At 39.8% G+C, this 27,734-nt stretch overlaps 4 protein-coding genes across 5 annotated transcripts in view; all 4 read left to right on the forward strand.

The window, feature by feature from the left end:
• The first annotated feature begins 1,220 nt into the window (after positions 1-1,220).
• LOC150082056 (terminal uridylyltransferase 7-like) lies at positions 1,221-2,465 on the forward strand. The gene has a single exon (XM_090380414.1). It carries the CDS (start codon positions 1,221-1,223, stop codon positions 2,463-2,465), a length of 1,245 nt encoding a protein of 414 aa, XP_090236540.1.
• A 236-nt stretch (positions 2,466-2,701) lies between these two features.
• Positions 2,702-3,661, forward strand: LOC150082057 (kin of IRRE-like protein 1). Its single transcript, XM_090380415.1, has one exon. The coding sequence runs from the start codon at positions 2,702-2,704 to the stop codon at positions 3,659-3,661; it is 960 nt and encodes a 319-aa protein (XP_090236541.1).
• Positions 3,662-5,360: 1,699 nt separating this feature from the next.
• Positions 5,361-6,674, forward strand: LOC150082058 (terminal uridylyltransferase 7-like). The gene has a single exon (XM_090380416.1). It carries the CDS (start codon positions 5,361-5,363, stop codon positions 6,672-6,674), a length of 1,314 nt encoding a protein of 437 aa, XP_090236542.1.
• A 13,498-nt stretch (positions 6,675-20,172) lies between these two features.
• LOC150082059 (NF-X1-type zinc finger protein NFXL1) overlaps positions 20,173-27,734 on the forward strand; it is a 252,064-nt gene continuing 244,502 nt past the window's right edge. Inside the window, exon 1 of one of the 2 annotated variants that reach the window (XM_090379082.1) lies at positions 20,173-20,245. The gene's annotated coding sequence lies outside the window, so the exon portion shown is untranslated. Of the gene's footprint in view, positions 20,246-20,394; positions 20,423-27,734 lie in introns of those variants that run through there. The other variant, XM_090379083.1, reaches the window with a different exon arrangement.

Genomic DNA, 27,734 nt, shown 5'->3' on the forward strand with positions numbered 1-27,734 from the left:
TTAGAAATCGTTTTTTTTAATGTCACTTCCAGGAGACTTGTGATTGGGCAAGGTGTAAGAATGGCCCGGATAATCTGCGAGCGTGTCGAATTCCCAGATCTAATGGAGAGACGCTTAGGATGCAATGTCACTCCTCAAAATACTGAACCGTCTTTTTCTATTCCTCAACAGGTTCTGGGAGAAGAATTTTATCGAATGAATCACAGTACGAAAGGAGTTTGTGTGATCTTGTGTAACCGGATATTTGAAGTAACACCGATAAAATGCGGTGAGATGAGTGCTTCTCAGGATGCGGAGCGTGTGCGTGGGTGTTTTGCATCCATGGGATTCCTAGCCCAGATTTATTATGATGCATCAGTGGTAGAAATTGGTACGATCTTAGAGGGCATTGCGGCTGAAGACCAGTCACATGTAGACTGCTTTGTCTGCTGTATCATCACTCATGGGGAAGATAATAAGCTGCTTGTGCGAGATGGCTCGTATACTTTTGATCACATCACATATCCCCTCCTGGAAATGAATGCACCTACTTTAAAAGGAAAACCTAAAATATATTTCATCCAGAACTGCCATGGGGTCAGGTTAACCGGCACGGAAATACAGCCTGCAGAGACAAAAATTGACCCATCAACCATTCAACCTTTCGCCCATGCAGATTTTCTTTTAGTACATTCAGCAGTACAGAGATGCCAATCCTGGCAAATGAAGAAAAATGGGAGTTGGTTCCTTCAGCGTCTTTGTGATAAATTAGAAGGAGCCAATGGAGCAATCGATTTGTTAGGGGTTCTCACCACGATGAATAGAGAGTTTGTGCAGATTTTCGAAACAATACAAGACCCAAAACCAGTGCCCATAGAGCGAGTGCCGTGTATCGCGTCTTGGTTGACTAAATCAATGTATTTTGCTCCAAGTCTTAGCCTCTTGGCTATAGAAGATCCTTGGGACGTACTTGACGCCCTGGAGGGTCCAAAGACCCCAGACCATTCAGACGGCCCCAGTGACAAAGAAAATTTTGTGGAGCTGATAGATTAGGGAAGATGAGCATTCAGTATTTAAAAAAAAAAAAAAAAAAAAAAATGTATATGTATAGATATATATATAATAATGAATAACCACACTAATAATAGTAAGGATAATCTTTGGGAAAAATGCTATTGATCAAAAAAAAAAAAAAAAAAAAAACTAACATTCTCAACTACAGTGCCTAAGGCAAATTCATCATGTTACAGGCAAGTCGAGACAGCAAGGCCAATCTTAGAAATGTCATGGCTACCAGAGGAGCTGACCCCGTAGAGGATATCGAGGAGGAATTGGCTAATTTGAGAATGGACGTACATCAGGCTCAAAAATACTATCTACACCCGCGGGTGTCCACAAACTTGACTACTCAGGAATGGTTGCAACAAGCTCTGACGAACTCACTACGTATACAAGGACTGTCTGTCCTGTGCCTCCGTCAGACTGAAAACTTAGTCCCTACAGTCGAAGAACGAACCGAGAAAGAAGCTCTGTTCGTATCTGTTAAAGAACAGATCCTGTGTATGTATCCCGATTCTACAGTATCGATAATTGGTTCAACCTCTACTGGACTTGATACATGGAATTCTGACTTAGATGTCCACGTGAAGTTGGCAGTTATGCACTCTAAGGTGAGAAAGGTCTCCGAAACAAGAGTGCTAGAAACCATATGCTCTGGACTTCGGAGGCGCACGAATTGTATGGGAGCAGACGCCATTGTTCAGGCCCGAGTGCCCATAGTTAAAGTACTCTATAACAGCCAGGGTCCAAGACGAGAGACTATATTGGTCGATATATGTCTAAACAATCGATTTGCCGAAGCCAACAGCGCTTTACTTCGTTTGTATGTGGAGATGGACGTAAGGGTAAAGACCCTTATCTTGAATCTAAAATACATAACGAGGAAGTTCCATATTGAAGGAGCAGGGCATAATGGGATATCGTCATACGCAATCTCCCTAATGGTAATCTATTATCTGCAGAAGGTTCATCCGCCAGTTCTCCCAGTCCTACAGGAGTTACCTGGAATTACCAAGGACTACTGGAAAAGGAAGCCTCCTGCCCACATTCAGCATGAAGTAGAATGGATATCTAAAACTTGGCCCGGATGGGAAAAGAATCGCGATGGAGTCGGGGAACTATGGCTCCGAATGCTATTATACTATAGCGAGGAATTCAAGTACCAAAACATCATTATTTCAATAAAAAAAGATGAAATGTTGTCTAGAAGTACAAAACCGGCGTGGAGCTCACCGCTCGTAGTCGAGGATCCTTTTGAGGACGATCGTAATCTTGGAAGACCACTCAGTTGGCCAAATTTCAAGATGTTTCGACAGGTTCTCAGGTCGACCCTCTTCGTGGCTACTACCACGGAAACTATCGTGGAAAGAAAGATCGCTGAAGTTTTAAGAAGGAATAAGAGTACCTTCGCAAGCTCAGGGAAATAATCTGTACAAAAACAAAAACGAAGTGAATATATATAAAAAAAAAAAAAAAAATTAAATAATTAATAAATCACTTGTATTTGCTATTCGAAAATGCAAATATTGAATTTTCTTCATCCTGGAAATAAAAATTTGGATATTTTTGTTGCTGTTAGGAATAGATAAAATAAAATATCTGAAAGGAAGGTATGTCTATTATTTAGGTATAAACCTAAGGCTTTCAAGAGGACACGACAGAGATGAGTGGAGTAATGATTGTAATCCTTGGAGCTTTCCTGACCTATATCCAGGCTATAGTCACCGAAGATGTTTTTCTCCTGCAGCCGATCAATCGGACGGCTATTTTGGGGCAATCAGTGATCTTACCGTGTAGCAGTACAACCCCGGTAGAAAACTTCGAGTGGTTTAAAAATGGTAGATCCCTAGGGGATGCACATCATATTGGAATCTGGACCAGATATGGCATGGTTGGTTCAACAGGGGCGAGAACGTACAATCTGCAAATCAAGCCTGTTGAATTGGAGGACGAAGAGAGTTTTCACTGTGAATTAACCCTCCTTGATGGGAGTGTGAGTGTTTCATCAAGAGCTTTTCTGACAGTATTGATTCCCCCAGATCCACCCTTTATTGTGGAGGGTGCCCAGTTTAACCTAATAGAAGGACAAGAATTAATACTGACCTGTCGGGTGATCTCAGGTAAGCCATCCCCAAGTATATTTTGGAGGGATTGGGGTCAACAAATAGTGACGTCAAATGTTACGTTAAAGGAGCGAGTAGACTCTGTAAACAAAACGACAATTGTAGATGTAACATGGAGCCTAAAATCGATCAACGATTCTTGGGACCAGAAAATCATTACCTGTGTCACGGAGCACCCGGCGCTGACTGAAATTCGTTATGCCCAGGTTGTCATTAATGTAAAATTCAAGCCTAGAATAACTATGCAACTTATGAAGAGCCCAAAAATGGTGGGAGATGACCTACAAATTTTCTGTCATGTTAAAGCGAACCCCAGCAAAATTAATTATTTCTGGTATCGGAATAATGTAACACTTCATGAGACCAATCGACCCTTATTGGAAATACGCGACTTGCAGGAAGAGAATGATGGGGATTTAATTTCCTGTTTAGCGGAAAATCAATTGGGATTCTCAGTCAAAACCTACCGTATTGACATTATGTATTATTATCCAAATTAAATGACACTGCCGCCCAGATCGGCGAAACCATCATTCTAAATTGTACCGTGCATGCGAAACCCCAAACACAAATTAAATGGAAGAGGGATGGAGTAATTCTCCACAATGCCCACTCACAGGAGTTAATCATTGACAACTTGCAAGAACCAAAAACTGGAAGATATGAGTGCTACGTTTCTTGTTCCCCATTTCCCACGATTCAGGATGGTTGTCTTGTGTTTATTTCAGGTCCGCCTCTGGTGCACTGTAGGCTAAATCACGAAGCAGAATTAGAAGAAATTCTACACCTCCCCTGTATGATTAAGAATGTTCCACCAGTCAGAAACTGGTATTGGTCGTTCGAAGGACAGGCGCTTCCAGACCAATTTCAATGGGATCTTAAGGTTCACAACTATACCAGTTACACTCGTGTTACATTGATCCTTATAAGAGTCACCTCTGACACCTATGGTCAGTACATCTTTCACGCGATCAACGAGTGGGGAACAACAGAAATAACAGTTGTGGTAAGTCCACAGAAAACGAATTTGGAATTTATAACTTTAGTGTTAGCAGTAGCCAGCAGCCTCATAGTTACGGTAGGACTCGGAATTTTGATATTGACGAAATGTTGTTGTGAGGGAGATGACCATGGCCGTTTTGACGTAAATGAGATGGGGACACCAGCAGCTACCTACTTAGCGCCAATAGCTGGAATAGTTGAATACGAGGTAATTCTTTAAAAGGATTATTCTAAAAAAAAAAAAAAAAAAAAAAAAGGAAGAAAATGTTCCTTTCAACCTCACTTACCTCATAACTCTATAATCAAAAAAAAAAAAAAAAAAAAAAACAATATTCACAGCAACAAATTCAGAATGAGTCGGTGGAAAAGTTTTCAGAGTAGTAAAGGTCGTATCGTTTGTAAGTACACTTCCCCCATAGCGGGCGAACCACACACAGGATGTTCTACAGTTTCAGATTTAAAAGGCCAATCTCTCACTCGCTATGCGATGGACTCAACAGAAGAAACTCACTGTGAGGTGTGTAGAAGAGTCCGCAGACGCAAGCGAAGCGTGAAGCAAGGTGCCAGGGAGTTTGTTAGCCAAGTTGACCATATTCACAGTCCATTCTTACATGTCTGGCAGAAATACTGCAGGCAAAGAGTAGACACTTATCCTATTACCAGAAGTGTATCAACACAAACAGTCATCAGCATCGTAGAGAGTAATGTTATAAAGTTTAAACATGTAGCCAACAATTTAAGTACCACCGAGAACTCGAAACAACCGGATAGTGCAGATTGGATCTATGATGAAGAGGCCCTTCCTCCTTTACCACTTTTATGTCTTTTCAGAAATTGAAAAAAAAAAAAAAAAAAAATCCATTTAAGTAGTTTTGAGAGTTGTTAGCCATTTGAGAGTTACTATTGTTGCATGATAATCAGATACGATTCAGACATCAATTAATATTGCTATGTGCTAAGTAATCACCACATATAGTATGGGTATAATGAACAGCATATAACCTATGCAATTAAGATGCCTACCTCTAATATATACATGCATAGATAGAAGAAGGAAGTAGTTAAGAAATTGAGTAAAGACAAGAAAGTTGTTCTCGTAAATCGTTATTCATAACCACACGGACACCCAACGCTTACAAGAAAATTCATCATTTTACAGGCTAATAAATTCATCGAGTGGATAAAAGGAGCTCAATTATGGCAATTGGAGGAGTGGAGTCAGTAGAAGAACTCGAACGAGAGTTGACCATATGGAAGATAGAAGATCCGCACACTGAGGAATGTTGCTCACGCTCACAACTTTCTGCCGATACGCTATATGATAGCCAAAATAGGGTGATACAGGCACTGACCAATCCACTACGATTACAAGCTCTGACGAAATCATGTAATCACCATACCTTCAAGAAGAACCCTACCAGAAGCGAGTGGAAGGAGAAGGAAACATTATTTGCGTACGTTCGAGGATACATCTGTAAGACATATCCTGGCTCCAGTCTGTCAGTTATTGGTTCCTCAATTACCCGACTTGATGCCTGGTACTCAGCTTTGGATATTAATGCCAATATTCCAATCCTCGAATCCGAAGAGCGAAGAGTTTTCATGGAGAGAACCATCGACGAAATATGTGCAGGTTTGAAACTCCACACGCTGTGCATACAAGCAGACACGATTGTTCATGCACGAACACCACTTGCGAAGTTGTGTTTTAAGAGTCGTGGGCCTCGACGAGAAAAACTAAGAGTTACAATTTGTCTGAACAATTCACTTGCTGAAGCTAGTAGCTACCTTCTCCAGACTTACGTAAGATTAGATGTAAGGGTAAAGATTCTCGTAGGGAACCTGAAGAACATCACCAAGAAACTTCACAAGGAAAAAATTGGAACACATGGCCTATCCTCCTACGGACTGTCCTTGATGGTCATTTATTACCTACAACAAGTTCTTCCACCCGTCCTCCCAGTATTACAGGAGATACCTGGGATGACAAGAGACTGGTGGATAGAGCGACGACCTATATCTTTTCAGAATACCCTAGGAGAAATAATCAACACTTGGCCCATATGGAAGAGGAATCAAGATCAAGTTGGAGAACTTTGGTTACGTATGTTACTCTTTTACAGCGAAGAATTTGATTACCAGAACGTAATCATATCAATCACACGTGGAAGAATGTGCTTCCGAAGAGCTGAGTGGGAATGGAAATCCCCACTAGCCATTGAAGACCCACTTGAAGTAGAACGAAATCTAGCAAAGCAAGTTAGCCGATGGAACTTTCTTCAATTTAGACAAACTCTCCGGTCAATACTCATAAAGGTTGCCACTACAGAAACAGAATTAGAAAGAGAAGCGCTAGTCGGGAGTAACCCTTCCTTTGTTGACCGTGACGAAGAAATTGCTAAGATTGAACCAGCTGAATCTAAAGCCCTGTCATGCTTGACCACACACCAAGAGAATCATCAGCAGATACCGGACACTGAAGTCACACGCCGCAAGGAAGAGATGGTCTAAATATGTAAATGTAGAACTATCAAAAAAAAAAAAAAAAGAGAGGTTGTATACTTACAACCTTGCCTTCCAAATATTATTTTGGGTAATCCATTGGTAGGTAAACTATGTTAAGACGCAATGTTAACTTAATTGGTATATAAAATATGCACTCTATTCCTTCTTAAAAGCATTCACATTATAAAGAAGTCTGTGATGAAAAGGTTGCTGAAAGATGATGAGTAATATTCTCAATGCATACTTATATAATGCATACTTATGTAATGATTTAAACTTCTTTGGTTGAATTTCTGAAATTGAGAGGAAGGATGTTTTAAAAAAAAAAAAAAAAAATATCTATATTGTAATAAGCTTCTTAATGAATATTGTTATTTCTATGTAACTTGAATTGAAATGGTTAGTTTATGGTCATGTCATATTACTATATTCATATTCTTATATCATATGATATTATTATACCTCACTAGGAGTATGTTATCTCAAGATATTAGGTAACCTAACGTATTGTATCGTATTATAATATGTCCCATACGGACAAATATCAAGTGTATGTGTAGTTCCATTTGAAATGGGATGGTTTCGGATATATCAAACGAACAACCACCCAGAAGTGTATTGTGAAGTTTAAGGAGGTAACTTAACCATTTAACATTTAACTTTATCATTTGATGTTTAAGGTACTGTATGTATCTATTTACTATAGTGATATGTATAACCAAGATATAATGTTAAATCAAGAAATATAACATTGATTGAAATGGATACTAACAGTCAAATGTAAAATGACCTAATATAACCTACTATGAGCTGATTTGTAATACTGATATTACGTTTTGTTCTTTTTCTTTCATGTAAATGGGCAATGAGTGACGACAAGAGAGAAGTGCCATCATCAATGTTGGGCCGATGTGTTCTTAGTGTTTCTCAATGTATTAGGACTTGTCTTAATGTAAGTGCCATTTAAAGAGGAGAAATATAGATCTATGTAACTCCCAGGGACTCAAACACACCAACATCCTATTCCGTTCTTCTTCAGACAGACTAGAACTTTGTTCAAATAAGGACCTGCTCTCCACAAAGACGCTGTTGTTCTAGGAGTGGATCGGTTAAAACTCAGTGAATTACAAAAAAAAAAAAACAGAATGAAAAATTAATCCACAGAAAGACTGCCTGTGTTTTCTCACAAAAATTTCTCAGAAAACTGTTGCTGAACATTCCAAATTAGACTCTTAGTTTTCACCTTCCTAAAGTGTAAATTGACTGTTCCAGAAGTGTGTGTGATACCACAATGAAGATTTGTTCACCAACTCTGGTGATCTATTGTTGTTGAATTTTATTTTGATAAATTAATATGAAGTTTTGGTAAAGAAATTGGATCAATGATCAATGTAAATTTCTCACAAGTTAGAGGTATAACTGCGGAAATAAAAAAAAAAAAAAAAAAAAAAAAAAAATGTCGATCTGGAGTTGTTATACCCTCTTCTTGTGGTCAAGGTTCGGTGATAACTTAACAAACTTTACGCGCAAACGAGACACATACTTAGAAAAGTCGTGTTTCACAATCTTTTAGCTCAGTTATTACTCTTTCCTGATAACATACCGTAAATTAGAAAGGGTCGAAAGGGCCTACGGCTCCTAACGGTACCCTACAACTTCTTCAGTCAGTCGCACTGACCTTTACCGAGGAAAACTTCTACCACACAAGAGAGCGCGCTCATATCAAGTACCTTTTTAATAATAATGATAAGAATAAATAAAAATAAGGACATAAATATAATGAGAGGAATAACCATAATAATAGTAAATAAATTGTAAAATTTATCAGCTTACATTTGGTTCTACTCCAGGGTGGGAGACTGTTCTCGACCAATCCTTGGTCTTCACAGTTGGTGAATGGAGGAATGTTGCCAAGGCAACCAGTCAGCCCCCCCCCCAATCTCTTTCGTTCCAAAATGTAGTTACTACAGCAACTGTCTATTAATAATTGACATGTTCAAATCATAAAAATATCCCGAATCTGTTCAAAACACACAAAACAGAGTCTGTGTGAATCAACTTTTTCTAAGTGCAAGTTGTGTGTTTCCTGCTACGCAAGTTAATCTCTTTCAGACACATTACATCCGCCATAAGGCTATACTTTCCTTAGTATTAGAATCAAGGAGACACCCAGTGATTCCTGGTCAATACCAAGTCTGTAGCATAACTGAATGTTGTTTCTGCATCAGGGAATCACCTTAAAAATGGAGATCGGTTTGACAAAGAAGGGGAACGTATATGGATAGAACTCTAAAAAGGGAGCGAATGAATATTTTATTAGTTGGGGATTTAAGTACAAATATATATAAAGGCCTTATGAGCTAACTGTCTTATTCAGTAATTTCAGTAGATTGATAAAACTTTGCTACAAAAGTAAAGGCAAATAAAAGAATGCGAAGAGAAAGTTAAGTCACCAGTCTCGCCCACATCCTGGTTCCTGTCACAGATAATGTTATCAGCGGTACCAGACGGTGGATGGCGCAGTGGTAAGTGAGAAAGGAAATCGAGTTTACGGTTACAGCATTTACGCAAGGGCGCAGCTGTATGTTGGCCTGCAAGCCAACAGGATGAAGGCCGAGGCCCAGCAAGTGCGTAGGTGCGTGCACCAAGACCTGGAAAGGTCCCACTAGAGGGCTGTTGACTTTGTCTCGAGGTCATAATCCTCATTGGATGGCAAGAGTCACCCCAGGAATTTAGTGTCCAATCCGGAAACTCCTTTATGTTTGTGAGGTGATGTAAAAAGGGAAGACGAGGAGCAAGAGAAGAGGTGTGGAAGAAGCCAGGTCGTTAATGTAGACCAAGTGAACGTCTCATCCCCCCCTACCCGTAGTGCGGTCGCCACGTCCACGGTGGACACGAGTCCTCAAAATTTCGCCTGCATCAGTATTCTCCCGAGTTCTCCTTAGAAGCTACTGACGTTGAGGCACACAAAAGTCCGTGAAATTGATCGGTAAGTGCTCCTTCTGCAAATAGTTTGCTTATTTAGACATCCCGGACTCGTGACACCGCCCCACACATACACATATACCCACTCCACACAGATCCGTATTTCCCTTTTAGGTAGACAGCTCCCGAACCAAATTCCAACAATGTTAGGGTTAAAGAATTATGTAATGTCGTGAATCATTAAAAGGGCGTAATATTGATCATTGAATCAACTAAGTACAAGCTAATGAGATATTGTACCACTACTCAGTTGTCTAGGGGCCCACTCTAAAGAGGTAATTGTAAGGTGTTGGCCAATAACTCTGTTGTCTTGACTATTGCCCATAACCACCATATGTGGAATAGTTGTATTGTTGATAATCCTGTTGTTCATTAAAATGTTTATCTATTAGTCCATAAATGTGTCCATGGTCCTTTTATTTACTTGGGGGCATAAACTGAACTAAGAGACATATATAAATAGATAGGTGAACATCTAGATATAGAGAGAAATCTAGTTAGAGCAAGAAGTCTCTAGATAAAACACAACCGACAACAAGCATAAAGGTGGAAATAAATCAGTTAAGTAATATTTTAATACGGGTTATTGCGGCTCTAGGTTGAAAAGGAAGACCCAACCTGGAAAACCTAGGGTATCACACAACGCACTCTAAAGGTCTGACCCTGCAAGTGAAAACAAACCCTTTTCACGATGGGGGGCGGATTCGTCCTAGACTCTTCTTTGAGTTGAAAACCACTAGTCCCCAGTTGGAGGTTTAATCGCCAAGTGAGCATTAGCTAAAGATTCCATTTAATGATGTTATTATAAGGCCAGGGGATTAGACCTCACAACACACCACGTCTCTGCTATCCCAACAATATCCCCCTTTGATGTCTTGATCAACACTGCAAATTCATCAAATTTATTTACTATACTTCTAGCATTGGTATACATGCAAGCATACATTCTCCTACTCCTATGCCTAGTTACCTAACACATTGCATATACCCACCTATTTCAGGATGACTTCCATCCGTCCCTGAAACCCCCCAACACCCCCACGCTCCAGGTCGCTACTTATTCTAATAGAAGTTGTGCAAGAATCACCTTAACCTCTGCCTACAGCTACTGTTAAACTATCAGACCTTGTATCCGCCCAAGCTATCAGTTTTCCGCCCAACTACCACTGCCTAGTTAGCATGTGATTCTGTAACCAGTTCCTCCATTAATTTCCTGGAACAGAAGTTAAACTCACAGTTCTATAATTACTTGTGTCAGCCTTTGATCCACCTTTGTGAATTGGGGTCACATTTACACTTCTCCAGCCTGTGGGTCCCTGTCCTAAGTCCAAGGAAGCTCTCATAATTATAGCTATGGGTTTGCTTACTTCCTTTGCTACCTCCTTTAAGGTGATTCTTGCACAACTTCTATTAAAATAAGAAGCGACCTGGAGCGAGGGGTGTTGGGGGTTTCAGGGACGGATGGCAGTCATCATGGAATAGTTGGGTGTATGGGATATGTTAGGGTGACAAGGAATAGGCATAGGAGCATGTATGCTTGCATGTATACCAATGCTAGAAGTATAGTAAATAAATTTGATGAATTTGAAGTGTTGGTCAAGACATCAAAGGCGGATATTGTTGGGATAGCAGAGACGTGGTGTCACAAAGATATAAGGAATGCAGAACTGGAATTTGGGGAGTACAATGTGTACAGAAAGGATAGATAGGACAGAAAGGGAGGGGGTGTTATGCTTTTAATTAAGAAAAACATAAAATCAAAGGAAGTGCACCCAGTTAATATAGATGAACAGTGCTCTGTTGAGTCAGTTTGGTGTGAGATAAGCACTGCGAAAGGAAAAATAAGAGTAGGAGTGTGTTATAGGCCTAATGACTTGAATGAGTACAATGAACAATTGTACAGAGAAATAGAGTGGGCCAGTAAATCAGAATGTCTTAAAATGGGGAATTTTAACTTCCCAGATATTGACTGGAACTCGTGGGTTGGTCACTCACACACTAGTCAGACTTTTGGGGATTTATTGGATGATTGTTTTCTGCAGCATCATGTTCGAGAGGCAACCAGAGAAACTAACACTCTTGATCTGGTTATCAGCAGTGATCATTCGTGTATTAAGAAGTTGCAGATAAAGGAACCACTAGGTGGCAGTGATCACAGTGTGCTGAAGTGGGATTTAGTCAAAGAGGTAACTACCGTCAGGGGTAAAGGAAAGGGTTTTTGCTTCCGTAAAGGGGAGTACAGTGGTCTCAGACAGTTTTTAAATTCTGTACAGTGGGATCAACTGACGATGTTACAAACAGTAAATTCTAAGTGGGAAGCATTCAAAGAATTAATCGTGGAAGCTACTAGACTTTATATACCGATTAAGAAATATACTTCAAGGTTTAGGCCTAAACGGTTATGAAATGAACTAATGAGACTCGTGACAGAGAAGAAAAATGCATGGGATGCATATAAATTATCAGGTGACGCAGAAGCCTGTGGCAGATATAAGCTAGTCTGTAATCAGGTCACAAAGGAGGTTCGGCAGGCGAGGGCGGATTACGAGAAATCTTTGGCAAAGGATGCTAAGAAAAACAGCAAGGATTTCTTTACTTATATAAACTCTAAAAGGAAGGGGATGAATATGATTGGTCCACTTGACATCGATGGTTCGACTGTTGATGATCCTGCTCAAATAGCAAACAAACTTAATGAGTATTTTGCATCTACATTCACACGTGAGGAATTATTACAATTTAAAAATGGAAGAAGGTTATCAAATTGTAGCAGTGTGCTTAATGATTTTGTAATAACTGAGAGCAAAGTGGAGGAGAAATTGTTGAAGTTAAACATAAGAAAGGCACCTGGGGTGGATGGGATCTATCCAGTTATTTTAAAGGAGGCGGCAAAGCAACTAAGCAAACCCTTAGCCATAATTATGAGAGCATCCTTGGTCTCAGGGGAGGTTCCCACGGACTGGAGATGTGCAAATGTGTCCCCAATTCACGAAGGTGGATCGAAGGGTGACACGAGTAATTACAGACCAGTTAGTTTAACTTCTGCTCCGGGTAAAATAATGGAGTCGCTAGTTAAAGATGCATTGCAGGATCATCTAGACAAGACTGCAGCAATAATTCAAACACAGCATGGGTTTGTTAAGGGAAAGTCTTGTCTGACAAATTTGATTGGTTATTATGATGTGGTCACAAAGGAACTGGATGCAAAAAATAATTTTGATATCATATACTTGGATTTCAGGAAAGCTTTTGACACTGTTGCGCATGGAAGACTACTGTACAAATTGGAGCAGAATGGTATTAAGGGTAAGTTGCTACAATGGATAAAAGGACGGTTAAGTGGGAGAAGACAGAGGGTGGTAATCAATGGGTGCTGCTCTTCGTGGACTAATGTTATTAGTGGAGTCCCACAGGGTTCGGTGTTGGGTCCACTGTTGTTTTGTGTATTTATCAATGATATTGATGAAGGTATATCAGGCTTAATGTCGAATTTGCAGATGACTCAAAGGTTGGCAGGGTTGTTAATGACAGTAATGGCAGTGTGCTACTGCAACAGGATCTAGATAATTTGGGCAGATGGGCTAAGAAGTGGCAACTGAAGTTCAACCTTGACAAATGCAAAGTACTGCATATGGGTAGAAGTAACCCCAGAGAAACGTACCAATTGTGTGGTACTACACTTAAGGTGGTAGAAAATGAAAAAGACCTGGGAGTAATTGTGCAGTCAGATATGAAGTTTTCTGAGCAGTGCAGACAGGCTGCTAGGGCGGGTTATGGGGTTTTGTCAATGATATATAGGAATTTTGCTAGCAGGGAAAAGGAGGTGATTGTCCCTCTGTATAAGGCAATGGTCAGGCCACGCCTTGAGTACTGAGTACAGGTCTGGAGGCCTCATTTTAGGAAGGATGTAGATTTGCTTGAGCGTGTACAGAGAAGAGCAACACGATTGGTGAGGGGAATGAAGGGATTCTCTTACCAAGAGAGGCTTAAGTTCTGCAAATTGCAGTGGCTGGAGACTAGGCACCTGCGCGGTGATCTGATTGAGGTCTATAAGGCCTTGAATGGGTTGAGCACGCTGAATTCTGATGGGATCCTTCCACTTGTTCAGATTACCAACCTACGGGGACATAAGTTCAAATTAAGAAAGGACAGATGTAGAATAGTTGTGCGGAAATTTGCCTTTACCCAGCAGGTGGTTAATTGCTGGAACAAACTTCCATCTGTCGTTGTGGAAGTTGATAGGTTAAATAAATTTAAGCAGGAACTGGACAGGCATTTGGAGGGAATGGTGTGATTTTTTTTTTTTTTTTTTTTGGCTGATGCTGCATAAGCTCCAACACTTGCTTTCTTGCATCATGTGCCACTACTACTACTACTACTACTACTACCCCAGGTGCCTTTCTTGTGTTTATCTTCAACATTTTCTCCTCCACTTTACTCTCAATTATTACAAGATTCTCTAGCTTACTGCCAGAGTATAATACACCTCTGGCATTCCCCCTTCCTGAATAACTCCTCATATGTGAATGTCAATGCAAAATATTCATTTAGTTTGTTAGCTACCTGAGAAGGATCATCAACAGTTGACCCATCGATATCAAGTAGACCAATCTGATTCATCCCCTTCCTTCTAGAGTTTACAAAAGTAAAGGAACTCTGCTGTTTTTCTTTGCATCACTTCCAAAGATTTCTCGTAATCAGCCTTCGCCTGCCTAACCTCCTTTGTAACTTGGTTACAGATCAACTTGAATCTATCATAGGCTTCTGTGTCACGTGTTAATTTATATCTATCCCATGCATTTTCTTCTCTGCCATATGTCTCATTAGTTCATCTGACATCCATTTAGGCCTAAACCTTGAACAATATTTCTTAATTGGTATGTAAAGCCTAGTAGCTTCCAAGATAAGTTCTTTGAATGCTTCCCATTTTTAATTTGCTTTTGGTAACATCATCAATTGGTCCCACTGTATAGAATTTAAATACTGTCTCAGTGCATCGTATTCGCCTTTACGAAAGCAATAACCCTTTCCTTTTCCCCTAATGTAGTTACCTCTTTGAATAAATCCCACTTCAGCACACTGTGATCACTGCCACCTAGTGGTTCATTTAACTGCAGATTCTTAATGATGAAGAATCACTTCTGATAATCAAATCAAGAGTATTACTCCTCTAGTTGCCTCTCGAACATGCTGATGTAGAAAACAATCATCCAATGAATCCACAAAAGCCTTGCTAATGTGTGGGTGACCAGACCCCAAATTCCAATCAATATCTGTGAAATTAAAATCCCCCATTATATGACTCTCTGATTTACTGGCCCACTCTATTTCCCTGAACAGTTTCTTATTATACTCATCAGAGTGATTACGCCTATAGCACACTCCTACTCTCAATTTTGATCTCCCAATGCTTATGTCTCACCAAATTGACTCGACACTGCACTGTCCAGCAATGTTGACTGGCTTCACTTCCTTGGATTTTATGTATTTCTTAACTAATAGCCTAACCCCTTCGCACTTCCTATCCCGTCAATCGTTTGTGTAGTCGTTGTACTCCCCAAATTCCAGTTCTGCATTCCTTATATCTGCGTGACATCACGTCTCTGGTGTCCCAACAATATCTGCCTTTGATGTTTTGAGCAATATCTCAAATTCATCCAAATTATTTACTAAACTCCTAGCATTGGTGTACACGCAAGTATACATGCACCTGTTTCTATTCTTAGCTACCCTCACACAACCCATGTGTTTACTTGTACCGCAATGACTTCCAGCAGTCTCCGAAATATCCTGCATCTTGTTTTTCAAGCTTTTGCTCATTCCAATAGAAGCAGTGCAAGAATCTCTTTCACCTCTGCCAGTGGCTACTGCTAATCTGGTAGTTTTTGTCTCTCCCCAAAAGTAGATTCAGTCTCATCAACGATTCCGGACGTCAGCTAATCTGGCGAGAGGTCAGCACACTGTATCACCCCGAAAACATCAAGAATCGGGATCGATATGGTGATCGATGTGTTCTTGTCTGGGGAGGAGTTATCTTGGAAGGACGTACAGAATTCCAGATACTGGAAGACGATACTGTAATCAGCACGCAACTCTACTGATGCAATCCTTCCCCAGGTGCGTCTGTTCCGAGGTGTCATTGGCCCCGAGTTCGTCTTTATTGTTATTATTATTATTATTATTGGCCATATGTTATAGCAGTAGTAGCAGTAGTAGTAGTGGCATGTGATTCAAGAAAGCATGTGTATGAGCTTATACACCATCAGCCAAAAAAAAAAAAAAAAATCACACCATTCCCTCCAAATGCCTGTCCAGTTCCTCCTTAATTTATTCAACTTATCAACTTCCACAACGACAGATGGATGTTTGTTCCAGCAATTAACAACCAGCTGGCTAAAGGCAAATTTCCGCACATCTATTCTACCTCTGTCTTTTCTTAATTTGAATTTATGCCCCCTTAGGTTCGTAATCTGAACAAGTGGAGGATCCCATCAGAATTCAGCGTGCTCAACCCATTCAAGGCCTTATATACCTCAATCAGATCACCGCGCAGGTGCCTAGTCTCCAGCCACTGCAATTTGCAGAACGGAAGCACTCTTGGTAAGAGGATCCCTTCATTCCCCTCACCAATCTTGTTGCCCTTCTCTGTACACGCTCAAGTAAATCTACATCCTTCCTAAAATGAGGCCTCTAGATCTGTACGCAGTACTCAAGGCGTGGCCTGACCATTGCCTTATACAGAGGGACAATCACCTCCTTTTCCCTGCTAGCGAACTTCCTATATATCATGGACAAAACTCCATGACCTGCCCTGGCAGCCTGTCTGCACTGCTCAGAAAACTTCATATCTGACTGCACAATTACTCCCAGGTCTTTTTCATTTTCTACCACCTTAAGCGTAGTTCCACACAGTTGGCACGTTTTTCTGGGGTTACTTCTACCCATATGCAGTACTTTGCATTTGTCCAGGTTAAACTTGAGTTGCCATTTCTTAGCCCATCTGCCCAAATTATCTAGATCCTGTTGCAGTAGCACACTGCCATTAGTGTCATTAACAACCCTGCCAACTTTGCATCATCTGCAAACTTCGACATTAAGCCTGATATGCCTTCATCAATATCATTGATAAATATACAAAACAACAGTGGACCTAACACTCCACTAATGTTATTAGTGGAGTGCCCTGTGGCACTCCACTAATAACATTAGTCCAAGAAGAGCAGCACCCATTGATTACCACCCTCTGTCTTCTCCCACTTAACCGTCCTTTTATCCATTGTAGCAACTTGCTCTTAATACCATTCTGCTCCAATTTGTACGATAGTCTTTCATGCGCAACAGTGTCAAAAGCTTTCCTGAAATCCAAACCGAGGATATCAAAATAATTTTTTGCATCCAGTTCCTTTGTAACCACATCATAATATCCTATCATGTTTGTCAGACAAGACTTCCCCTTAACAAACCCATGCTGTGTCTGAATTATTGCTGCAGTCTTGTCTGAATTATTGCTGCAGTCTTGTCTAGATGATCCTGCAATGCATCTTTAACCAGTGACTCCATTATTTTACCCGGAACAGAAGTGAATCTAACTGGATCGATTATCGATTATAATGCCACACCCCATTACACTGCAGCTGTTGATATGCTTTTGAAAAGTGAGGATATTGTTCGTATGGATTGACCTCCCCGTTTCCCACGATCTAAATCCCATTGAACACATATGGGACATTCTGGGGAAACACCTAGCAGCACGTCCACACCAACCAGAAAAGGTTCACCAGCTGAAAAGGGCGCTGACAGAGGAATGGACGATGTTACCGCAAGAACTTATGAACAACATTGTTCTAAGTATGGACAGGCGTGCAAAGCCTGCATCGACATTAGGGTTCGCCCCATCTCCTACTGAGGACCACCTCTTCTCTTTGTTCCATCTTTGGCAGTGTACATCTTTATCATGGCAGCCAGTGCTATGTTGCCATTTGTGAATAAAGTCTCTCTCTGTACTGTTCTGTTTTCGTCGTTGTTTTGTTGTTTTCTTCTTCATTTCTGTAACTCACGAGGTTGCTTTGGTATGTTATTCCCATAGCCAGGCCACTCCTATGAGAAGCTATAGGTGAACACTGGACTGGTCCTTAAATTTTACACACCAGTGTAGCTGGGTGGCACTGAAAAAAAAATAATTGTAATAATTGGCTGGACATGGCGCAATTCTTACGCGCTGGACTAATAACCTGATGGACCCGGGTGTAGGTTTGTCCTTGAATGGACGCAAACACATCAACCTGGGAGATCGGCATAATAATACTAATTACCCATTCGACAACTACTGGTCAAGAAGATCAATTGCACACACATAACAACCTAGCAGAGCAGTTCACCAAAATAACAAATCACCCAGAGTTTCGTACTAAAGGAATCACATATCGGAAGAATAAAGACCAAGATACAACAAACCCTGCTAAATTCAGACCGATAACTTTTAATCCAGGTCTTGACTAGCTGCGTAACCAAAAACTTATCAAACCACTTTGAGAGCCACAACATCCTGACCGAACAGCAGAAAATGTGCATCTTCATGCATCAGGAATCTGGAGATAAAGGACCCACTAGGTGTCAGTGATCACAGTGTACTGAAGTGGGATTTACTCAAAGAGGTAACTACCATCAAGGGTAAAGAGAAGGGTTTTTGCTTTCGTAAACGTGACTACGGTGGTCTGAGAGAGTATATTTAAATTCTCTACGGTGGGCCCAACTGATGATTCTATCAACAGCAAATTCAAAATGGGAAGCATTCCAAGAATGAATCTTGAAAGCTACTAGGCTTTTCCTACCAACAAAGAAATATTGTTCAAGATTTAGGCCGAAATGGATGCCAGATGAACTAATGAGACATATGGCAGAGAATAAAAATGCATGGGATACATATAAATTAACATGTGACACAGAAGCCTATGATAGATATAAGCTGGTCTGTAACAAAGTTACAAAGGAGGTTAGGCAGGGGAAGGCAGATTACGAGCCATCTTTGACAATGGATGCAAAGAAAAACAGAAAAGAGTTCTTTACTTATATAAACTCTAGAAGGAAGGGGATGAATCAGGTTGGTCCACTTGATATCGATGGTCCAATGTTGATGATCCTGCTCAGATAGCTAACAAACTAAATGAATATTTTGCATCTACATTCACACATGATGAGTTACACAGGGAACCAAATGCCAGAGGTATATTCAACTCTGGCATTAAGCTAGATAATCTTGTAATAACTGAGAGTAAAGTGGAGGAGAAATTGTTGAAGATAAACATAAGAAAAGCACCTGGTGTGGATGTAATCTATCCAGTTATATTAAAGGAGGCGGCAAAGGAAGTAAGCAAACACTTAGCCATAATTATGAGAGTTTCCCTGGACTCAGGGGAGGTACTCATGGACTGGAGATGATCAAATGCGACCCCAATCCACAAAGGAGGATCAAAAGGAGACACAGGTAATTACAGACCAATTAGTTTAACTCCTGTTCCATGGAAATTAATGGAGGCACTGGTTAAAGAAGCAATGTAGGAACATGTAGACAAGACTTCAGTTATAGCTCGGACCAGCATGGGTTTGTTAAGGGGAAATTTTGTCTGAGTAATTTGATTGGATACTATGATGTAGTCACAAAGGAACTGGATTCAAAGAATAACTTTGATATCATATATTTGGATCTTAGAAAGGCCTTTGATACAGTTGCAGATGGAAGACTGCTGCACAAATTGGAGCAGTGTTGCATTGGAGGCAAAGTGCTGCTGTGGATAAAGGGATGGTTGAGTGGGAGAAGACAGAGAGTGATAATCAAAGGACACTGCTCTTCGTGGACTAATGTTATTAGTGGAGTCCCTCAGGGTTCAGTGTTGGGTCCATTGTTGTTTTCTGTATTTATAAATGATATTGATGATGGTATATCAGCCTTAATGTCATTTGCAGACGATACGAAGGTTGGCAGAGTTGTTAATGACACTAACGACAGTACACTGCTGCAATAGGATCTAGAAAAGGTGAGCAGATGGGCTGAGAGGTGGCAAATGAAGTTTAACATTGACAAATGTGAAACAGTAATCCCAGAGTAAGGTATCAACTCTGTGGTACCACACTGACAGTGGTAGAGAATGAAAAGGACCTGGAGTTAATTGTGCCGGCAGATATGAAGTTTTCTGAGCAGTGCAGACGATCTGCAAGAGTAGCTCATAGTGTTTTGTCAATGTTATATAGGAATTTTTCTAGAAGGGATAAGGAGGTGATTATCCCCTTGTATAAGGATTATTCGGGTGGCCTAAAAATAATAATTTTTTACCAATAGTATATACGGAGTAATATGGCCTTAATCACTGATGCTCCTAAATCCTCACTACACTATCAATGTTCGAGGAGTTGGAAAAACAAAGCTTTCTCATATGTTAAATATTCTTCGGAGTGGCGTTGTTACCGGAATTGAGGTTTTGCGTTTGTTGTCTCTTACGTGGTTTTTTAGACTAACGTCATGTGTTATTGGTTACTGTACCATTTTTAGTGCTGTGGTTTTTGAGGCAAGAAATGTTGTGACGTGTATTGTAAATGTAATAATGTGTTATAATTACCTGTAATATTTATTATATGGAGCCCTATTAAAATTTTTATATAGACTTTTAACTTGTAATAAATTTTAGAAAGTTCTGCAGTGAATATTTTTTCTTTTGGTCGAATTTTCCAATTAATGTGATGGAAACTTGTGTTTGTATCTGAAAGTAGTGGAGGTATGCGTTATTTTTGCCGGTTTAGCGAATTGTGTATTGTAATAAATATTTAAATTAGATAAGTGAAATATTGTGTTACGAACTAGTCGCCTTGTTTTTCTTTTTATGATAATAAAATAACGAAGAGGATTTTCCTTACATGGTATTAATTCTGTGGTGCTTGTTTAGGCATGCTGCTTCTGGATAAGCAGTCTTCCAAGTTGCATCGCGAATACTGAAGTCTCAATACTGAGACTTCGACTTCAGCTTATACCAACACTCCTTTTCCCCACTCATTTTTTACATATGTACATTTATATGTTATAAAAGCAAAATGAAACACCGTGGTAAAATTTTTGTCAAGTTAATTAACTACCGAAAGTAACATTTTGTTGCTAAGCATGCATCTGCCTGTCGCCGCTTTCATTGATGTCCCATCATTTTTTTTTTAAATTTCGAATTAATATTGGTTAGGCTTCAGTACAAGGCTCTTACCCATGGATCTTTACGACAATGAGCGACGGACAGGCCTAGTTCCGCCCACTGCTTCACATTAATTGGAAGATGTAGTCCAGAGTAATTTATCGTTTTTAGTACACTTTCATTTTGAACTATTTGAAAAAGAAGAGAACTTCAGAACAGGGTGTGCACTCCAGACTATCGGCGAGAAGAAAATTAAGAAGGCAGTGATTGATGATGGAGACTTCCCCCATTCATTGCGTTTGAGCACTGGGGGGGATGAGAAACTCGTTTAACCGTTTTGTTGATCGCATCACTTTTTCCTGAAATGTAAATGGAACAATCATGTCCTTCATTTTGACCACACCCAGTGGCATTCTCTTTGGAAGTTTGTTTCGGCAAAAAAAGTTATATGTTACTTTACGCCACCAATTCTGGACGGATTCAACCGAATAATCTTGTATAGATTATGAAAACCATTTTACGCATGAATCCGTCATGAATTGATGGTATAAACTAACCTACCATTTCAAAAACTAAAAAACTGTATTTCTTTCGCTTGAATAATCCAGCACCAAGAGAGAAAAAAAAGTGTGTACTACAAATGTTTCCAAGCCTGTACATCATATTTCTGCCAACTGTACTCACTTGCAAAACAGCATTCACTTTAACACAAAATCATGATGATAACCATCCAATCACTGTGAAGCATTGGGTGGAATTAGACCTGACTATCACTCATTGTTGCAAAGATCCATGGGGAAGTGCCTTGTACTGAAAACAAACCGTAATATCAAATTCTCCTATGTACCTTTCCCCAAATGATTATAGAGTATTTTCTGGTTTTGTTTTTTTATATGTGTAATTAATTAATTTAGAATTAAAAGTAATTAATTTGTTTGGAGGCTTAGAGGGGAACAAGCATTCTTGTGTTATCAGAGAGAGTCTAAATCATTGATGGATCCAATATCTTTCTATTTTAGAAGATTTAGGAGAAGTACAGTTGGCCTCCCTCCTTAAAATCCACTCATGCACACCTAATTGGTAAGTGCTGTTACATCACTTTGGTGGCATTGAATGTGTAGAGTGATTCTCTTCAAGATGCCTGATGAAAGTGAAGAGGAAAAGACCAAACACTCCAGCACTTTGACAAGAAGAAATGAATCACTTATAAGTCTATCAAGTGGAAATCTGCTGTACACCAATGGAAACTGTGAAAAGAGTGAAGGTGGAGTTGGCTTTTTGGTCCATAAATATATAAAAAACAACATTTTGTAATTCAAAAGTATTTCACCAAGGGTGGCAAGATTACTACTCAGGATTTCTAACAGGTACAAACTAAAGGTTATAAAGATATATGCACCAACATGATGATGAAGAGGTTGAAGAAATATTAGCAGCAATTCAGAGACTTCTAGATGAACAGAAAACTCACTACACCATCATTATGGGGGACTTCAATGCTAATATTGGAGAAAGTCAAAACAACACAGAAAGGGAAACTATAGGAAATTTTGGAAATGGTGAAAGAAATGAAAAAAGTGAAAGACTTGAGGAATTTGCAGAATCTAGAGGAATGTCACTAATGAAAACTTTTTCAAGAAATGGTGAACAGAAAGTGGATTTTGGAAAACCCAAATTAGCATTAGCATTAGTAGAGGCATATGATGCCAGAAAGCAACCTTATGCAGCATCAGCCAAAAAAAAAAAAAAAAAAAAACCACTCCCATTTCACCCCCCCCCCCCCCCCCCCGTTTGTTCCAAATACCTGTCCAGCTGAGCCTTAAATTTATTTAGGTTTTACTTCCACTACATGGGATGCAAGTCTGTTCCATCAACCAACTACCCACTGGCTAAAGGCAAATTTCCGCACATCTATCCTACCTCTGTCTTTTCTCAATTTTAATTTATGCCCTCTCAGGTGATTATTCTGAGCAAGAGGAAGAATTCCGTCAGCATTGAGCATGCTCAAACCATTCAACACCTTATACACCTCTATCAGATCACCTCACCGGTGCCTAGTCTCCAGACACTGTAATTTGCAAAACTTAAGCCTTTCTTCGTAAGAGCACCCCTTTGTTCCATTCACTAATCTTGTTGCCTTTCTCTTTACTCGTTCCAGCAGCTCTACACCTTCTTGAAATGAATCCTACATACCTGTATACAGTACTCAAGGTGTGGCCTGACCATTGCCTTATACAAGGGAATAATCACCACCTTATCCCTGCTGGAAAAATTCCTGTATATCATTGACAAGACACCATGAGCTACTTTTGCAGCCCATCTGAACTACTCAGAAAACTTCATATCTGTCTGCACAATTACCCCCAGGTCCTTTTTGTTCTCTACCATTCATTTCGTTCTCAGTGTAGTACCACAGAGTTGATATGCTACTCTGGGGGTTACTGTTTCCCATATGTAGTACTTTACATTTGTCAATGTTAAACTTCATTTGCCACCTCTCAGCCCATCTGCTCAACCTTTCCAGATCCTATTGCAGCAGCATACTATCAGTAGTGTCCTTAACAACCCTGCCAACCTTTGTATCGTGTGCAAACTTGGACATTAAGCTTGATATACCATCATCAATATCATTTATAAATACAGAAAACAACGATGGACCCAACACTGAACAATGAGGGACTCCACTAATAACATTAGTTCACAATGAGCAGTGTCCATTGATTACCACTCTCTGTCTTCTCCCCCTCAACCATCCCTTTATCCATAGCAGCAATTTGCCTCCAATGCCACACTGCTCCAATTTGTACAGCAATCTACCATGTGCAACAGTATCAAAAGCTTTTCTAAGATCCAAATATATAATATCATCAAAGTTATTCCCTGCATCCAGTTCTTTTGAGACTGCATCATAGTATCCAATCAAATTGGTCAGGCAAGACTTTCACTTAACAAAACCATGCTGTGTCTGACCTGTAACTAAAGTCTTGTCTAGATGATCCTGCAGTGCTTCTTTAACCAGTGCCTCCATTAATTTTCCTGTAACAGAAGTTAAACTCTCAGGTCTATAATTACTTGTGCCAGCCTTTGATTCTCCTTTGTGAATTGGGGTCACATTTGCTTATCTCCAGTCTATGGTACCTCCCATGAGTCCAAAGAAGCTCTCATAATTATGGCTAAGGGTTTGCTTTTACTGCCTCCTTTAGTATAACTGGATAGATCCCATCCACCCCAGGTGCCTTTTTTATGTTTATCCTCAACAATTTCTCCTCCACTTTCCTCTCAGTTATTACCAAATCATCTAGCTCACTGCCAGAGTTTACTTCACCTCTGGCATTCCCCTTCCTGAATAACTCCTCGTGTGTGAATGTAGAAGCAAAATACTCGTTTAGTTTGTTAGCCACCTGAGCAGGATCATCGAAGGTTGAACCTTCAGTATCCAGTGGACCAATCTGATTCATCCCTTTCCTTCTAGAGTTTACATAGGTAAAGAACTCTTTTCTGTTTTTCTTTGCATCCTTTGCCAAGGAGTTCTCATAATCTGCCTTTGCTTGCCTAATCTCCTTCCTTACTTGGTTACAGACCAGCTTGTATCTATCATAGGCTTCCATGTCGCCCATTAATTTATATGTATCCCATGCATTTTTCTTCACTGCCATATGTCTCATTAGTTCTTCTGACATCCATTTAGGCCTAAACCTTGAGCAATATTTCTTAGTTGGTATGTAAAGCCTAGTAGCTTCCAAGATAAATTCTTTGAATGCTTCCCATTTTGAATTTGCTGTTGGTAACATCATCAGTTGGTATCACTGTATAGAATTTAAATATACTGTCTCAGACCATCGTAGTCGCCTTTACAAAAGCAAAACCCTTCCCTTTACCCCTGATGGTAGTTACCTCTTTGAGTAAATCCCACTTCAGCACACTGTGATCACTGCCACCTAGTGGTTCGTTTATTTACAGATTCTTAATGCTGAAGAATCACTACTGATAATCAGATAAAGAGTATTACTCCCTCTAGGTGCCTCCCAAACCTGCTGATGTAGAAAACAATCATCCAATAAATCCACAAAAGCCTTGCTAGTGTGTGAGTGACCAATCCACAAATTCCAGTCAATATCTGGGAAATAAAAATCCCCCATTATAAGACTCTCTGATTTACTGGCCCACTCTATTTCCCTGTACAGTTTCTTATTATACTCATCAGAGTCATTAGGCCTATAGCACACTCCTACTCGCAATTTTGATTTCCCAATGCTTATGTCACACCAAACTGACTCAACACTGCACTGTCCAGCGATGTCAGCTGGCTTCACTTCTTTGGATTTTGTGTTTTTTATCTAATAGCCTAACCCCTCCGCCCTTCCTATTCTGTCTATCCTTTCTGTACACATTGTACTCCCCAAATTCCAGTTCTGCATTCCTTATATCTGTGTGACACTACGTTTCTGGTATCCCAATAATATCTGCCTTTGATGTTTTGAGCAATACCTCAAATTTATTTACCAAACTCTTAGCATTGGTGTACACGCAAGTATACATGTACCCGTTCCTATTTTTAGCAATCCTAACACAACCCATGTGTTTACTTGTACCGCAAAGACTCCCAGCAATCTCTGAAATACCCTGCATCTTGTTTTCCAGGCTGCTGCTCATTCCAATAGAAGCAGTGCAAGAATCACTTTCACCTCTGCCAGTGGCTACTGTTAATCTATTAGTCCTTGTTTCCCCGGAAGCTAGCAGTTTTCCGACCCACCTAACACTGCCTCAATAGCATCAGCAAATATTCTTGCACCCTTTCTATTTAAGTGTATCCCATCCCTATAGAAGCAGTCTCTCCTGTTTACAAGTACAGACAAGGCTGAAAAAAATTCTACCCCTTGAGCCTTGCACAATCTTTCCAGGGCTGAATTGATCGACATGGCTCTCATCGTATACTCCCTCTTATCGTGTCTGGGCAGAATTGCGGACACTTTCAAATTCAATCCTAATTCACGACTTTTTTTCAACAGTGACTTGTACTTAGTAAGTAATTCCGCCAGTCTCCTACTCTTAATAACATTAGTGCCAACGTGTACAACAGTATCACCTTTTGTGCCCTAAAAAGATGATATCCGCTCTACAATGTCATCAACCTTTGCCCCTCGCAGACATACCCCAGTCCTGTTCCACCTATCCTTTTTACATACCATGTTCCCCATTTCTCTGACAATAGAGTCATCAACAACTATTTCCTGTGGGACCAGTGCATTCTGCCTTGGGTGTTGCAGCTGTGTTGCGCAATGAGTGTGTGCAAATGGATTAACAATTAATGAAATTGTTCACACTAACAGAAGACATATTGTGAATGATGTTACTGTCCTTGTTGAGGACTGTAAATAAGTGTGATCCCTTTCATCATAAATGTCGGAAGTGATCAGAGAATGGTATGTGCACACTTGATATAGATGTAAGAAAAGAAAGGAAAAAACTAGTTTGAGTAAATAATACAAAGGTCTTTGAGATAACAGAAGAGGAGACAAAGCGGTATTTACTGGAACTTAAGAACAAATTTGATCTTCTGCAGACCTTTCAGAACCAAGGTATTAATGAGGAATACAACAACTTTCTGAAAGTGATAGAGCCTGAGATACCTATAGGTAAAAAGAAATCCAAAGAAGAATAAAGTAGTCAAGAAAAAATACTTGTCAGGATGAATGGAAGATGACAAATAAAAAGCAAGATAAACACTGACAAGGACGAAATTGAGTATACTGAGTTATGCAATGCCATTAAAAAGAGACTCATAGAGGACATAAGAAGATTTAACACAAGAAAAGTAGAACAAGCAATAAGAGAAAACAAAGGACTTATTCATGAGTAGTCATGATCAGTAATACAGAAAGACAAATGATACTGAAACTGAAGAACACTGATAGTGTACTTATAAATAGCAGAGAAGGCATAATTCAAATAGCAGAAGACTGCTATAGAGAATTATATAAGGAGCGAGGGAATGATGCTAGCAGGGGGAAGATGGATAATAAATTTGCAACACACGTGCAACATACCTGATACCCTTCCTGATGAGACAGAACATGCATTGAAGAAAATGAAGAATCAAAAATCCCCGGGTGAAGATGAAGTTATTGTAGAGTTGTTAAAATTGGGAGGAAGAGACATGACACAGAAACTGGCAAGACCTTTCATAAAATACCTTGGCATTACTTGTAAGGAGTGGAATAATGCAATCATAATTTGCTGCATAAGAAAGGACACAAATTGGAAATTATAGACCAATTAGCTTGTACTACATCCACAAGTTGTTCATAAGGATCACTAACAGATTAAAAAGAATGCTTGATGAGAATCAACTGAAAGAGCAGGCTGGCTTTAGGACAGGATTTTCAACTGTGGATCACCTTCACATCACGTAACATCACAGCTAATGGAGAAACCGAATGAATAAAAAACACCATTATGCCTGGCATTTGTAGATTATGAAAACGCATTTGACTCCATACAGCAAAAGGCAATGTTTCGAGCACTGGAAAGACAAGGCATGGACACCCCCATACATTATGATTTTGAATAAAATATACAAGAACGCTACTTTCTTTATTAGACTAGATAAAGACCGCAAATTTAAAATTGAGAAAGGAGTTTGAGAGGAGACACAATATCTCCGAAGTTATTTACTGCTGCCCTTGAGAAACTTTTCAGAAGTTTGGACTAGTTGCAGAAAGGAGTATGTGAATGGAGAGTACCTAAACTATTTACGATTGTGGATGACATTGTCATGAGCCACAATCCCGAAGAATTAGAGGAAAACTTTAATCAGTTATGTAGAGTTAGTAAGGATTTCGTACTAAAGGTGAATATGGCTAAAACAAAAGTAATGATGAACAAGTATGCCACAGAAAGGGATATAATT

This window comes from Mastigoproctus giganteus, chromosome 8 (assembly GCF_048544385.1).
Source record: "Mastigoproctus giganteus isolate SK-2022 chromosome 8, ASM4854438v1, whole genome shotgun sequence".
Classification (NCBI taxonomy): Eukaryota; Metazoa; Arthropoda; class Arachnida; order Uropygi; family Thelyphonidae; genus Mastigoproctus; species Mastigoproctus giganteus.

What these genes read in the sequence shown, in the direction of transcription:
- LOC150082058 (XM_090380416.1), top strand. Translation starts at nt 5,361, where the DNA reads ATGGCAATTGGAGGAGTGGAGTCAGTAGAAGAACTCGAACGAGAGTTG.
- LOC150082057 (XM_090380415.1), top strand. Translation starts at nt 2,702, where the DNA reads ATGAGTGGAGTAATGATTGTAATCCTTGGAGCTTTCCTGACCTATATC.
- LOC150082056 (XM_090380414.1), top strand. Translation starts at nt 1,221, where the DNA reads ATGTTACAGGCAAGTCGAGACAGCAAGGCCAATCTTAGAAATGTCATG.